The sequence below is a fragment of the Moschus berezovskii genome, chromosome 12 (assembly GCF_049115385.1).
Source record: "Moschus berezovskii isolate FMDL1 chromosome 12, NW_MosBer_1.0, whole genome shotgun sequence".
NCBI classification, from domain to species: domain Eukaryota; kingdom Metazoa; phylum Chordata; class Mammalia; order Artiodactyla; family Moschidae; genus Moschus; species Moschus berezovskii.
The window spans coordinates 69056776-69072260 of NC_142471.1; the positions used below are offsets into that span (position 1 = coordinate 69056776).

The following is a 15485-nucleotide window of genomic DNA, read 5'->3' on the forward strand; positions in this document are numbered from 1 at the left end:
GGCCGGGCCGGGCCGGGGGGGAGGGGAAGGCCGGGAGCTGAGCCGCCTGTTCATTAGCAGTTGAGAAAAATTCCTTTCTAGTTTGATCAATCCTTGTTTTCCTCGGCAGAGCCGGGGCGCCCGCCCAGCGCGGAGACGGAGAGCGGGGTCTCTCCGCGGCGGGGGCACCGGGCGCCAGGCCTCGGGGGAGCGCAGAAGTAGAGACGAGGGGGTCAGGTCGGAGCTCCGCCGGGGCTTCTCCTCCCTCCCTTTCTGGTTGGCTTTTTTTTTTTTTTCCACTTCTCTCCCTCCCCCTTCCGTTTCTATTTGTGAAGGGAGGAGGAAGGCAGAGGCGGGCTGCTGTCTCTGGCCGGGGACTGGAATTTCATCTGAATGACTGCCCCTGCGCTCACGCAGAGCCCCGGAGTCGGCCCGCCTGCGCCCCGCAGCCCGCACCCGCAGACCGCGGGCCAGCCGGTGGGCGCCCGCGCCGCGGCCGGGGGCCCGGCTCGCCTCGCCCGCCCGGTCCGGATCTAGCAGTCCTTGGCCGGGCCGCACTCGCTTCCCCGGCCTCTCAGACCCCGGACGAGGCGAGGGAGGCGCGGCGCCGGCGAGCCGGGGGAGAGCCACCATTGCCGCCGCCGTCTCTGGAGGAAGTGTGCGGCTCCCGGGCTCTGTCCGACTTGGGGCGCACCCCAATGTCAGCCGCGGGCCGGAGTGCGGGCCGCCGGCCGCCGCAGCCCTAGCCGCGCCGACCGGGAGGCGGCCTCTTATATGGAATTTGGACCCCGGCGCTCCCCTCCAGGGCTGGTGCCCCGGCCGCGGCCCTGGCGCAGTCCGCCGCCTCCCGCTAGGCGCTCGGGAGGAGGAGGAGGAGACGCAGCCGGCTGCGCGCGCTGCGTGAGGACCGAGGCTCACTCCTCCGGGGGGCGGGCGCGCGGAAGGCGCTGGTGAACTGAGCGGCTGTCGGGACCGCTCGGGGCTCGGTGGCCCTCCCGCGGCACCGTACGGACCCCCCAGGTCGGGGAGTTGGGGAGACCTGCCCAGGCCCCCTGCCCGCCGCAGCCATGGCGGAGAATTGGAAGAACTGCTTTGAGGAGGAGCTCATCTGCCCGATCTGCCTGCACGTCTTCGTGGAGCCGGTGCAGCTGCCGTGCAAACACAACTTCTGTCGGGGCTGCATCGGCGAGGCGTGGGCCAAGGACAGCGGCCTGGTGCGCTGCCCGGAGTGCAACCAGGCCTACAACCAGAAGCCGGGCCTGGAGAAGAACCTGAAGCTCACCAACATCGTGGAGAAGTTCAACGCCCTGCACGTGGAGAAGCCGCCGGCGGCGCTGCACTGCGTGTTCTGCCGCCGCGGCCCCCCGCTGCCCGCGCAGAAGGTCTGCCTGCGCTGCGAGGCGCCCTGCTGCCAGTCCCACGTGCAGACGCACCTGCAGCAGCCCTCCACCGCCCGCGGGCACCTCCTGGTGGAGGCGGACGACGTGCGGGCCTGGAGCTGCCCGCAGCACAACGCCTACCGCCTTTACCACTGCGAAGCCGAGCAGGTGGCCGTGTGCCAGTACTGCTGCTACTACAGCGGTGCGCATCAGGGACACTCGGTGTGCGACGTGGAGATCCGGAGGAATGAGATCCGGGCAAGTACCCTACACACACTCACACTCACACAGTCCCCTCCTTCCCTGCAGCCTGGGACCACCCTTCCGGACAGGCTGACTCTTGTGACATCAGGCCAGAGGCCCCTTTCCAAAATCCTACTCTGTAAGTTTGGAGGCAGGGTCCTGGGAAGAAGGGTCCCCAATCGCTATTTGATATATTCCTGCACCTGTGCTCATAGGGTCCATCTTGTGAGTCACTTATAGCAATGAGGTGTGGGGCTGTCAGGGATAGAGTTTGGCTGTTGCTTTTCTGTTTTGCGTGCAACTCCCTGCCCCAGCAGTTGTTTCCGTAGGCCCTAGGGGAAGTCACTAAAGGCAGTGACCCAGGTCCTGCTTCTCCAGCTGCTGTTTATGTAATGAGTGTCCTGGTGCCGCTGCTGTGGCTGACATGATCCATGATGCTGGCATACCAATGAGGAAGTAAACAAAAGCAGCCATGTTAGTTTCAAGCCCTATTGGAAACACATTGGGGGGGTGGAGGGGGAGCTTCCGGAGGGAGAGCAGAGCCCCTGGCCAAGGCCTGGGCAGCCAACAGCATCACCAGGACAGCATCTCGGCTATTGGGATTATTCCCCGTAACCCCCTCTCCATGTGTGAGAATCGTTGCCCATGGTGTGCCTGTGTGTGTTGCACGCGTCCGCATGAACACACCTTAAAGTATGTCTCCATCACCCTGAACCCTTTTCTCCCAGCCCAGCCCTCTATCACAGCCCTCCCACATTTGGGGAGGGGAAGTGGAAGACGGAAAAAGAATCCTGTGGGTTTAAGGTTGAGCCGCCTTGCAATCTGGTTTCAGGCAGCTGGCTCCCCTGGGCTGCAGGCTGGGTGATTATGGAACCGCATCCCCTCCCATTGTATACACCCTGCAGCAGCGGCCAATGTCAAAACCGTCTTCCCCCTCAGGCCTCTGGGCCTGGCCTGGCTGTGGAGCTGGACTGAAGCAATACTTCCGTCCCCTTCAGTGGAGGGGGGCTCCTCCTAGGTTCCTCCCTGGTCCCCTGACTTTCAGGGTTGAGTCATACCAGAAGGAAGGGGTTGGCCTGAGGCTGTCTGAGCCATCTCAGCAGCCCCAGCTTGGGGCCTGGGTGTGATATCATGGGGGTGAGACTGGGAGTGTTGCTGGGTGGGGACCCCTGGAGACTAGTCAGGCCAGTGGGAGCTTGGGTATAAGGAAGCTCTGAGCAGGGCACAGTTGGAGATGGGGCTGTTTCCTGTGAGGGGGACCAGTCAGAATGAGTCACTGTTTAGCAATTAAAAAACATACACATACAACTAACAAAAGGCAGGAGGGCTGCCACAGGCTGAGGGCAGGGATAACAAATAAAAAATTTGCTGTATAATTAGTTTCCAATTGGATGGGCTAGCTCTGGGGTTTTGTGCCAGGGCAGGGCCTCTTGATTCTTAAAGGAAGTGTGTGTGTGTGACAGGGAGGATGGAGAGAAGAGCCACCCCCTCACACACATCAGGACTGGAAAAGGCAGAGGCCTAGGGGAGGATATGCGCCCCTAGTGTCCTCCACCCCCCACCCAGGGCAGGCAGAGCCCAGGCTGTCCCTAGTAAGCTGTTAATAAAGATAGAAGGGCTGGGAAGGAGGCTGGGAAAAGAGCAGAGAAAGAAAAGCTGCCCAGTTCTCTGTCCTGGGTTTGACAGTGGAAAATGAAAGGAGGGGAAAGGTGGAGATGTGGCTGAAAGGCACAGAGAAAGGGACAACAACCAGGGTGATGAGTAAGTGTGTAGAGTGTGCACCCACGGCTTTGCCCTTAGTTATGTCGGAGTGCTCAGGTGACTTTCATTTCAGTGGGGGAGAAAACACAGTTGTACCTGATTTGGTAGTAGGAGCGTATCTGTAGACGTGGGTCCATGTTCTCGAGTGTCTTTGAGACTGTCTCCTTTGCCCTCAAAGGTACCTGGCACACGTACACAGGGTACCCTGGAGTTCCCACCAGCAGGTCCTTGAGCGCATGGAAGGCCCTGGATGGAAGTAGGCCCTGAACTTTGTTAGCAGCTCCATGTGAATGTGCATCTGTGTGTGTGTGTTCGTTCCTGTTCCTGCTGTGGGCAGGCGCAGAGGTAGTGGGTTGCATCACAGCCAGATGTGCAGTTCTGTGTGCTCAGCATCTGTGCCCCACAGCCTGAGTCTCATCCCTTCCCAGGCTCCCCTACCCCAGGCCCTCCACATTCTCTCTGGTGTCAGGACACTGGAGTTGGAAACCCTGCAGTGGTCTCAGCTCCATGCCAGTGCCACTCGGTGTGAGTTGGACTTACGGAACAGGAGGGCCTCACCCTCATGGGAGGGGGTGAGCCGCAGAGAATCTGAATGGAAGAACCCATTGCGCTCCATCCTCACTAGGCCAGCCAGGGGGAGGGGCCTTTTCCTGGGCCTCTTTTCCCTTGTGGGAGGGAGGCTGTCTTAAAGGGCCCCTGCTGGTGCCATGGATGAAGGCAACAGAATTCTCCCAGATACAGGAGCAGACGCATGGAAACCTGGATCACACCTTACGATACAGACAGCTCTGCTTCTTGTGCTTCCTCTTCCGCCGTCCCAGAGAAGGGGTAGGGGCTGCTGAAATACCCTATTGGCTAGAAACAGGAAACCCTGATCAATTTCCCCCGGTGGTCCTCTGCCCCATAGTCAAAGCACCCACCTGTGCAGTGACCCAGAGCTGGGACCCAGCAGGGAGCCAAGCAGGGCTTCCACCTAACAGGGGGTTTCAAAGGCAGGCCTTTGAAATCCTTGCCCCACTCTGCCCTTGGGAAGCCAGTGTGCAGGCCATGTTGCCCTGAAACCTGGATGCCCACTGGTAGACCATGCTCCCGAGACACCTTTAGACCTCAGTGTGTTCTCCTTTGGGGCTGTGGAAGGCTGAGAACCCAAGATTGGGGCATCCAAGTGGTCAAACCCTCTTCAGCCCCCAGGTTTAGGAATTCATATGAGCAACTTGGGACTGGTTCGAGCTGAGAGCACCTTTATCTTAGAACCTTCCTCAACATAGAAAGAAGACCCAAGATAAGGCTTAGATGTGTCTGTAAATGGTTGCGCAGGGTGTGTGTGTGTTCAGGTCATAGCTGTGCCTCTGTGTCATTCCTAGTACCCCAGACTGAGGTTGGGAATGTTCCCAGGACTCTGTACCTTGATTTCTCAAAGGTTTAGAGTTGAGAAGAGGTTTTTCTCTGGGGACAGAATCCCACTTCTTGGGCCAGTTTGGGGTTTTCAGTTGCTGGGGGTGTAGGTTACCCTGCTCCCATTGCCGCTGGCCAGAGTGGTTGCCCTGGGACCCTGGAGGGGACCCTAGGTCTCTGCCTCATGTGTCTGTCACCAGGCGGGCTCTGGGAGAGAGGGCTGCCCTGGCCCAGCTAGAGCCCGGCTGTGGCTGCAGCCTGCCTCAGGCAGTATTGACCCCACTGCTCCCTGCTGCCCTCTGCCAACCATAATCCTGAGGTCTTAGGTGGGGTGGGAGCTAGGATGGGGAGGCTGTGAGTGAGTGTGTGTGTGAGGTGTGAGGCTCAGGTAACTGCTCCTTTACCATCCTGAAGGATCGGGAAGTGAGGGCAGGGCTTGGCCTTCCTCCGTGGGCCCCAGGCAGAGAGGAAGGAACCTGAGGCGGAGGCCCAGCCCCAGCCCTCCACCCCAGGATCCTGTAGATTACTCTGCCTCCCCCAGCTCTGGGTTCCTGTGCATACATCTCCACAGATGTGCATGTGTAACTGGTGTGTCTGGGTGTGCATCTCATGCGGATCTACTGTTTTGTATCTCACGTGTATATCTCCGAGAAGGTACAGTGTGAATGACTGACTTAATTACAGAGTTGTCTTGTGTCTGACTGTGGGGCCAGGAAGATCCATGTGTGTGTTGTTGGCGGGGCGGGGGGTGCCCTGCTTGCTGTATACCTGTGAGTGGAAGTTGAGTGTGCACATATGTTTATCAGTGATGGCACTAGTGTGTGTGTGACTGCCTGCTTGATGCTGGTTAGTTGGTAGGTGTGAGTCTTGTGTAACTTTCTCACTTGGTGGGCATGTTGGAGTGGGGAGGGGTGGGGACGCACCTTTGGGGAGCTTATTGCCCGAGGTGGGTATTGGAGGTGGAAGCCCAGATGGATCCTGCCATGCTATGTTGGGGGCAGTCAGGGTGGCTGTAGGAAGAAGGGGAGAACTGGCTGGGGCCCCGGCCCCAGCCTGAGCAGGCAGGCCTGGCTGGCCGTATCCCTGGCTCTGGGAAAGCCTTCCTTCCCGGCTGGCCTGGCATTCAAACTCAGACAAAGGGGGGCTTTCTCTCTCGCCTCTTTGTTCTGCTGCCCCAGAGCGCTGCTCTCTGCATGGCAAAAGCTAATTCCACTCTGCAGCTGGGAAACCCTCTCTGGGTCTGCTGGGGCTTGCCTCCGAGGTGCCGCCTTTCTCCTTGCCCTGGCTCCTGCCCTGGAGCCACTTCACCTGGGGTCTGTGGTTGTCTGCAGCCTAGGGGTCCACACGGTAGCCCCAGGCAGGGACTGAGGCCTGGGAAGGGATGACCAGGGCAGGCAGAAGCTGCTCTGAGGCCAGGAGGGAGTGCTGTGGCCCAAGGAGAGGAGAGGCTAACTGATATATTCCTGGGACTAGGGCTGATGTGGGAGAGTGGGGGGCGGCTTTGGCAGCTTGGGAGGAGGTTAAGAGGGGTTCGCTCTACACAGGGGCTGCCTCCAGAGCAGGAACTGGCATGGGGGTCGTGTGAGCCCCTAGCTCCGGCCGCCTAGCACCCTTTTCTCACCTCCAGCCCTGGCTCCCTCTAAAAAATCTGGGACCTGCCCCTGGCCTGGCTCCTGGGGCCCTGTTCCTTCCTGACTTTGCTTTTCCTCAAGGTTGACTTGAGGATTTTATTATTTTCATATATTAGCTTTTATACAGCCTAGAGTCTCTATGGCCTTACCTGTCTGCCCAATCCAGTCTGGCACCAGAAATGCCAGCTGGGCCTGGCCAGTCAGTCTCCAGAAGGCTGGGAAGCTTTCCCAGGGCAGGAATGTGAGGGGCTCATGATGGATCCCTCTCCAAGCTGGGGTTGGGCATTAGAGAGAGCAGCTCAAGGCAGAGTCTAGAACATTAGGCGACAGGTATGAGGGTCTTGGAAGTGTGGGAATAGTGAGCCCCCAAATCTTCCTTATGCTTTTGGCCTCACAGGCCCAGGAGCAGACTGTGGAAGGTCTTAAGTCCTCAGGAAAGGAATAGGGGTGGGAGTGAGGAGGACCCACCTGGGCCAGCAGGTGCAGAGTGGGGCTGGGCCTCACAGTGGTCCCTTGAGTGCTGCTAGTCTAGACCATGGTTCTCTCCATTCTGCTTCTGCGCACTTGAGGTGTGCCGCGGTCTAGGTGACCCACTTGGGGCTGGGAGCAGTTTGCAGAGTGTGTGTCCCCACTGCCTCCTGCACTAAGAGGCAATCAAGCTGAGAAATCTCTCACCTGTGGTTTTTCCCAGGTCGGTAATGGAGCCTCAACTCAGTAATTTCTGGGAGGTTGAGATGGAAAGGAGGCTGCTGGTAGAGGAAGGGGTCCTTGCTTCCTCTGCTCCCCATCTTCTAGCTTCTTAGCAACCTGATTCAGTCCTTTGGTGGGATCGAGGGGCAGCAAGCGGATTTCCCTTCTCCCCGCCACCACTCCTACCCCCAATTTTCCATTATCTGAGACAGCAGTATTCCCCCCAGCCTCCTGTTCCCCCAGGTGTTGACTGTGGCAGAAGTAAGATCACCTAGGCCCAAGGGAGAGTGATTCCTGCAAGGGTGAGCTGGACAAGGTAGGCCCCCTTCCCAGGCCAAGGGTGGCTACTACCCTCTGACAGTTTCCTTCCTATTCCTGGCCTCTCCCTTCCCCCTGTAGTGGAGACAGAAGGCTGTGGCCTCTGAGCTGGGCTTGGGCTGATGAAACCCAGCCACCTGCTAGGGAATGTGCCCACTTGGCTGGGCTGGGCTCTGTCCCAGAGGGCTCAGGACAGGCAGGAATTAGGACATTGATCCGGAAGTCAAGGGAGGACAACCTCAGGGTCCTAGGGTGTCAGTGCTGCCAGGAGAGAATGTGGAAAAAGCCCAGAAGAAGGAAGGGGCTGAGTCCCACCCCCTGGGACAAGACCTAAAGTGCCTCCCTGGGCTGTACCCTGAGGGGGGTTCAGAGGGGCAGGGCAGGGGCCTCCCACTGGTCTGGAGAATCGGAGTGAACAGGCCCACTCCAGGGCTCTGAGGAAAAGGGGGCTGGATCCCATCTGGGGCTGCCTCTCTCAGCCCGAGGTACACCCCTACTCTGCTACTGATGGGTTTGGTCATGTGAAGTCGATGGGCAGGGAGACTGCGGCGCACAGATGCATGGGGGTGGGTGAAACCTGGGCTCTCAGACATCCTGGACACTGGGAAGGCCTGGAGCCTCAGATGCATCTGGGTTGGGGGACTGCCCTCCCAAGTGTGGGGATGAGGCAGCCACCAGGCAGAAATTTGTTACAGGGAGGTACAAAGGTCTAAAGTCCTTTGTATTGTGGCCACCTCACCTTCACGCAGGCTCCCTCAGTTATCTGGGGCCTTCAGGAGGCCCTGCCTTCCCTGTGCAGGGGTGTGTGTGTAAGACAGTGTGCCTGAGGTGGCCTCAGGGCCGAGGTGGCGGTGTGTGCTTGTGTGTGTGTGTGTGTGCACCTGTGCAGTTGTATAGATGTAGTTGGGCCGTACTGTGGGGGGCTGCCTGCCCTCTTCACGTGACTGGGGCAGTTTCACAGACAGGGAGGAAGGACGTGTGACTACCTCCACTCCTGCTCCCAGCCAGCTGTGTTTCTGGACAGGCGCTGACTCCCAGGCTGGCAGCAGATCCCTGCGTGTGTGGGGCTGCGGTGAGGGGCCTGCTGGAAGGATGAGGTGCTGGAGTGGGGGCAGGGCTGTGTCCGTGGGTTGTGTCATGAGGTACTGTCCTGGGTCACTGAAAGATCAAGTTGTTGTTGGAGGGGTGCAGTGTGTCCCAGACTTTCCCAGCTCAGAATCTGAATGCCTCCTCCTGGCCCCAGAGATTTGGTTTTCTGTTTCCAGGGTCGCCACCAACACCAGGCAGGGTTGCTGAACTCTCTTGCTGGCCTTGGTTTCCCCATATGTAAAAGGGGTTGGGGGTAAAAGGGAGGGATTGCTGGCAGCTTGTCTTGAGGAAGCCACCTGAATGTGAATGGGAGTGAGGGTCACGGGGTCAAACTTAAGGGTCACTTTGAGGTGTACACAGAGGAAGAAAAAGAACCACTTCTTGTGGAGTGGACACTTACTGTGAGCTAGGGTCTGTGCGATCTGTTTTGCAAATCTTGATTTGTGCGCAAAACTCATGGGTTTATTCAGCAAACAGTATTATGCATCTGTAGGGTGCTGGGGTCCTTGGGTCTCAACTGGGAAGGGAAGTAGAAAAATACAGCAGCAAAGCCCTGTTTTCAAGAAGACTTGAGTTTTGTTTGGAGATCAGAGTGCAGTTTGTCAGACAGACTATAGGATACCGTTGTCCCATAGCTCTTCCTGTGATGTGGCCACAATTTGTGTCGTAGTGTCCAGTACAGTAGCCACTGGCCACATGGAGCTGTTGAGCACTTGAACTGAGGGTGGTACACATGAAAAACTGGTGCTGAGTGTATTTGACTTTTAATTAACTTAAAGTGAAATAGCCACATTGTGACTAGTGGCTACCATATTGGACACCACAGCTCTAAGAGGAGAGCAATGTGACAGCCCCACCATTTGGCCAGGACAGGGAGGGACCTTCAGAGCCTCTGAGCAGGGGCTGTGGAGAGGAGCAGAGCCTTAAGTTGGGCCTTGAAGGATAGATGGGGGATGGGAGAAGGCACTGGGGGCTACAGAAAGGCATCAGCAGGCTGCAGGGAGCTCAAATGTGCAGTGTCAGGGACAAGATACCAGCCCATCTGACTGGGAGAAGCAGATCCTAAGAGCCTACAGTGTTTGGAAGGAGGGGTCATTGAGGGCTCTTGGGCAGGAAAGAGACCCGTTTCAAGAGGTGTGTCTGGTAAGGGAGGATAACAGGGTGGTTGGAACAGCCAGGATGAGCAGTGATGGGAGGAGAGGGGTTGTGGACTCAGATTAAGGGCTGAGAAGAGCGGCATGGTCCAGAACCTTCCAGCAAACTGGCCTCAGGTCTTTGGAGAGCCAGAGTCTCCTTTCCCTCCAGGTCCAACTAGCAAGGACTTCAGAGGCCCAGCTCTCAGTGTCAGGAGCAAGCCAGGGGTCAGCTGGCTGGCTTGATGTCCCGCAAGTGTAAGGCAAGCATAAGATCAGATCTCTGGGCTGGGCCAGAGGACTTGTGAGACCCAGGAAGGCTGTGTGAAGCTCTGCACCATTTCTAAGATGATGCTCCCCAGAGAGAGGCCCCATGACTTGGATAAGAACCGACCCGACTGCCTGGTCATTTAGGTTTGTATCCCAGCTCTGACACTTACTAGCTGTGTGACTTTAGAGGAACTACTTAACCTTTCTGGTTTCCTCTTCTCTGAAATGTGGATAATAATAGTACTTACCTCACAGCATTACTGGAATGATTAGATAATTCTATACAGGAAAAGTGCTTAGAACCGAGGCTGGCCTGACCCTGCCCTCAGAAAGCTCATGGTTTAGATATGTGTGGGAAGCTATTCCCGGCTCTCTGTTCCTGGGGACAGGCTGGCCAGGCAGTTGTCACCAGGGCCCTGGGATTGCATGAGGGCCAGAAGGGTTTGGGTGGCAGAAATTTTAGATCATCTGGGTCAAAGGATCTATAGGATGAGTTTGTTCTGTACAGGGAAGGATGGTGTTCACCCATCTGAGCCCGCTCTGATGCCCTTCCCCCTACTGTCTCTGCAGAAGATGCTGATGAAGCAGCAGGACCGACTGGAGGAGCGAGAGCAGGATATTGAGGACCAGCTGTACAAACTTGAGTCAGACAAGCGCCTGGTGGAGGTAGCCAAGCCCACGCCCCGGTATAGGATGGGGATGGCTTGGGTACAAGGCCTGGGGCTGGTTCCTTGCTTGGGCTCGGGCTTGTTGCATGGTCAGCTCTATATGCCAGAATCCCTTGCTCAGTCATTCAATGACCTGTCAGTGGATGAGCCCCCGACTGCTGCCAGGGTTACTGTACTACCAGTTCAGGATTCCAGGTCCGACCTTGTCCGCGGGAAGCCCTAGGCAGCCTGGGGGTTTGGGGTCCGAGACTCCCCTATCCAGGATGGGAGTCAGGCAAGAGTGGCAGCCAGAGGCACCCCCATACTCACCGGTCCCCCCACCCTTGCAGGAGAAGGTGAGCCAGCTGAAGGAGGAGGTGCGACTGCAGTACGAGAAGCTGCACCAGCTGCTGGACGAGGACCTGCGGCAGACAGTGGAGGTCTTGGACAAGGCCCAGGCCAAATTCTGCAGCGAGAACGCAGCGCAGGCGCTGCATCTCGGGGAGCGCATGCAGGAGGCCAAGAAGCTCCTGGGCTCCCTACAGCTACTCTTCGACAAGACAGAGGACGTCAGCTTCATGAAGGTGGGCTGGGCCCAGGGCTGGCTGGCGGGACCCAGGGGGACATTTCTCAGTTGGAGTCCGTGTGCTTTGCTCCCCAGCTGGCTCCCCCACCACAGGGGTTTGCAGCCAGCCTGCATGCATTCAGAACCTCCCCACCACCCCTGTTCTTTCTAGCTTTATGACCTTGGCAAGTCATATACGTTCCTTAGGCCTCAGCTCCCTCACTTGTAAAATAGGGTTGATAATGTTTTTGTTCAGTCACTCGGTTGTGTCCGACTCTTTGAGACCCCATGGACTGCAGAGGCCAGGCTTTCCAGTCCTTCACCATCTCCCAGCGCTTGCTCAAACTCATGTCCATTGAATTGGCGATGCCATCCAACCATCTCGTCCTCTGTCATCCCTGTCTCCTCCTGCCTTCAGTCTTTCCAAGCATCAGGGTCTTTTCCATATAGATCTATTATCTGTTATCCATAATTCCAGATTTTTAAAAATCTCTGAAAACCGAAAGAGAAAAGTTCAGGCAACTCATTTAACGGCAAACATTTGACCTGAACTAATGTTGGGATGCTGATTGCAGCCAGGAAATTAAAAGACGCTTACTCCTTGGAAGGAAAGTTATAACCAACCTAGATAGCATATTAAAAAGCAGAGACATTACTTTGCCAACCAAGGTCTGTCTAGTCAAGGCTATGATTTTTCCTGTGGTCATGTATGGATGTGAGAGTTGGACTGTGAAGAAAGCTGATCGCCGAAGAATTGATGCTTTTGAACTGTGGTGCTGGAGAAGACTCTTGAGAGTCCCTTGTACTGCAAGGAGATCCAACCAGTCCATTCCAGAGGAGATCAATCCTGGGTGTTCATTGGAAGGACTGATGCTAAAGCTGAAACTCCAATACTTTGGCCACCTCATGCAACGAGTTGACTCACTGGAAGAGAGTCTAATGCTAGGAGGGATTGGGGGTAGGAGGAGACGGGGACGACAGAGAATGAGATGGCTGGATGGCATCACCGACTCGATGGACATGAGTTTGAGTGAACTCCGGGAATTAGTGATGGACAGGGAGGCCTGGCGTGCTGTGATTCATGGGGTCTCAAAGAGTCGGACATGACTGAGCGACTGAATTGAACTGAACTGAATGTTGGCAATTTATGGTATTTATTGATCTTACTTGGTACAAATGTTGAAACGCTACTGCAGAAACATTGATGTGTTAAGATGATGGTGTTCTCCGTAATCACATGTTATGATACAGGCATCACATGTCCCTTCCAAAATCCAAAATATTCCATAATCCGAAACACATCCTGCCCCAAAGATTCTGGATAAAATATCGAGTGCCTGCAGAACCTTCCTCTTGGTATTGTTTAGATAAGATGCTGGATGTCTGGAAAGCACTTATAGTGTTGTCTGTCACACAGCAAGAGCTCAGTCTTCTGAAAACAGAGGCACCCCACCCTCTGCCCCTGCAACACTCTGGCCAGCCTCAAAAGTGTCAGCCTTGTGTGGGGAGAGAGAGAATGGGGCCACTTCCATCTTCCCCTCTCCTGTGCTGCCTTTCCCACTGACACCCTTTTTTCTCCCCCTAGAACACCAAGTCTGTGAAAATCCTAATGGACAGGTGAGCAGATGGCCGCTGGCCCTCAGGGGAACACATGTGGGGGAGGGCAGGAAGGGGCAGGCCCACGGGGGGCAGGTAGGGCGGGCTTACGCGTGATACCTCCTCACAGCAGACGCCCCGTCCACTGCCCCCAGGACCCAGACCTGCACAGGCAGCAGCCTCTCTCCCCCTAAGATCGGCCACCTGAACTCCAAGCTCTTCCTGAACGAGGTGGCCAAGAAGGAGAAACAGCTGCGGAAGATGCTAGAAGGTGAGGGTGAGAGCCTCAAAGGAAGAGAAACCTTTGCATGCATGCTCAGTCGCTTCAGTTGTGTCCGATACTTTGCAATCCCGTGGACTGTAGCTGGCCAGGCTCCTCTGTCCATAAGATTCTCCAGGCAAGACTACTGGAGTGGGTTTCCATGCCATCCTCCAGGGGATCTGCCCAACCTGGGGATGGATCCTGTGTCTCCTGCATTGCAGGAGGATTCTTTACCCACTGAGACACCTGGGAAGGCCAAGGGAACCATCTGGACAAGGGTAAATGCCAGAACCTTCCCTCTGAGCGGTAGCCTGGCCTGTCATAAGCCTTGCCTCATATCCTGGCTCTGCCACTCCCAGCTGTGGGACCTTGGGCAGGCCATAGTACTTCCCTGAGCCTTGGCTTCTTCAGCTGTAAAATGGGAATGGAATAGCCAGCATCAAGATGATGTTGTGATGTACTGTGCTTGGCCCCATAGACAGAAAAGTTCCCTGGGGAGAGGAGGCTGGGGTGGCCTGGGATGGGGCTTTAGCGACTTTCGCCCAAACTTTCCACAGGCCCCTTCAGCACACCGGTGCCCTTCCTGCAGAGCGTCCCCCTGTACCCTTGTGGTGTGAGCAGCGCTGGGGCGGAAAAGCGCAAGCACTCGACGGCCTTCCCTGAGGCCAGTTTCCTAGAGACGTCGTCGGGCCCCGTGGGCGGCCAGTATGGGGCAGCGGGCACGGCCAGCGGCGAGGGCCAGTCAGGGCAGCCCCTGGGGCCCTGCAGCTCCACGCAGCACTTGGTGGCCCTGCCGGGCGGCGCCCAGCCAGTGCACTCAAGTCCGGTGTTCCCCCCGTCGCAGTATCCCAACGGCTCCGCCGCCCAGCAGCCCATGCTCCCCCAGTATGGCGGCCGCAAGATTCTCGTCTGTTCTGTGGACAACTGTTACTGTTCCTCCGTGGCCAACCATGGCGGCCACCAGCCCTACCCCCGCTCCGGCCACTTCCCCTGGACAGTGCCCTCGCAGGAGTACTCACACCCGCTCCCGCCCACCCCCTCCGTCCCCCAGTCCCTTCCCGGCCTGGCAGTCAGAGACTGGCTCGATGCCTCCCAGCAGCCTGGCCACCAAGATTTCTACAGGGTGTATGGGCAGCCGTCCACCAAACACTACGTGACGAGCTAACGCCACGCGGGCGGTGAGCACCGGGGAATCTTCCCCCCCAGCCCCCGGTGGCTCGGGGATGATGCATCCGGAGACCTGCCCTTCTACCTTCCTGTCCTCCCTCCCTCCCTCCTCCATTCCCCCAAGTCTTTTCCTTTTGGATTTTGTTTTGTTTAGGGCTTGTTTTGATTTTTTTTTTTTAATGAATCTCCTGGACGCGGAGGTGACAGTGGGAGCTGGCCTGGGCCGGGGCCGCAGGTGGCCCTGGAGTTGGGAAAGCGTCTACCTCAAGGCGCTGAGCTCTCTCTCTCTGTCTCACCTTTTTCCCTCCCCTCCTTCCCCTTCCCACCCAGTGGCTGGAAGGAGCCTCAGCTTCCTTTGCAGCCTTGAGGGGAGGGGCAGTTTCCGACTCTCCTCACCCAGCCCTGGGAGGAGGGCCCAGGTGCCCACTGGCCTGCTTCTCCTCTTGGTTTTCTTTTGGGCAGTTTGATCACTGACCGAATAAGGAATGACCTGTAGATTGTGGGGCTTTTTCTTTTTTTTAAACCAAGAATGATTTTTCCTGCTTCCTTCTCACCATCCTCCCGGACGGAGTTCAAAGGCCACTTCTCAAGCAGCTTTCGGCACCTTCAGCCTCAGAATGGAATCTTAAAGACAGGAACCCCATGTCCAGGAAAGGGGAAAAGGAACTTTGCCAATGATAGTGACCACAGCAAAAGCAAATAATAATAATATTAATAATAATAAAGAGAAATAAAAGAAATAATAAGAAACCATAGCACAGCCCTTGTCGAGGTCAGCGGGAGAGGAGGGGCTGCCCGGAGTTGGGTCCTTGCCTGGGTTTTGACACAGCAACTTCCTGTAGTGAGCACTTTGTATGAATCGTGGACTTCCTGTTCTCAAGGCGCAGGTATTTATTCTGTAATCTGTCTAGAGCACACACCGAAATCCAACCTTCTAATAAACATAATGGCGCAGTCCCACTCCCTGCCTCGCCTCTTACCCCCAACTCCCCCAGGCCTGAGGTCTTCAGGCATTGGTGTGAGGAGGGGCCCCCTCTAGGGACGGAAGCCCCGGCCTTGATTCTCTTCTGGGTTTAGTCTGTTCCAGGCCTGTGAATATCAGTTCGTCAGCCACTAACTATATCTACTCTCGGCCTTGGGTTCATTTGACAAATATTTGCTGAGGGCCTCCTAGGCCCAGCCTCCCTGCTGCATGGGCCCCGGCATCTCTTTGAGTTTCTGCCAACATGCTCTTAGCAAGGACAGACAAAGGAAAAAATACCTTTCTATGAGTCTTGCAAAGTTTACCTCCTTCACTCCACAAATATTTATTAAGCACATGCTAAGCGCCAGGCACTGTGTAGGGCCAAGGGCACAGAGC

General features: G+C 56.6%; 1 protein-coding gene across 1 annotated transcript; it reads left to right on the forward strand.

Moving 5' to 3' along the window:
• On the forward strand, window positions 1–15085 carry TRIM8 (tripartite motif containing 8). The gene is made up of 6 exons (XM_055424756.2): window positions 1–1616; window positions 10459–10554; window positions 10886–11119; window positions 12686–12717; window positions 12852–12967; window positions 13516–15085. The coding sequence occupies exons 1-6, from the start codon at window positions 1047–1049 to the stop codon at window positions 14121–14123; spliced, it is 1656 nt and encodes a 551-aa protein (XP_055280731.1). The 5' UTR covers window positions 1–1046; the 3' UTR covers window positions 14124–15085.
• The last annotated feature ends 400 nt before the right edge of the window (window positions 15086–15485 follow it).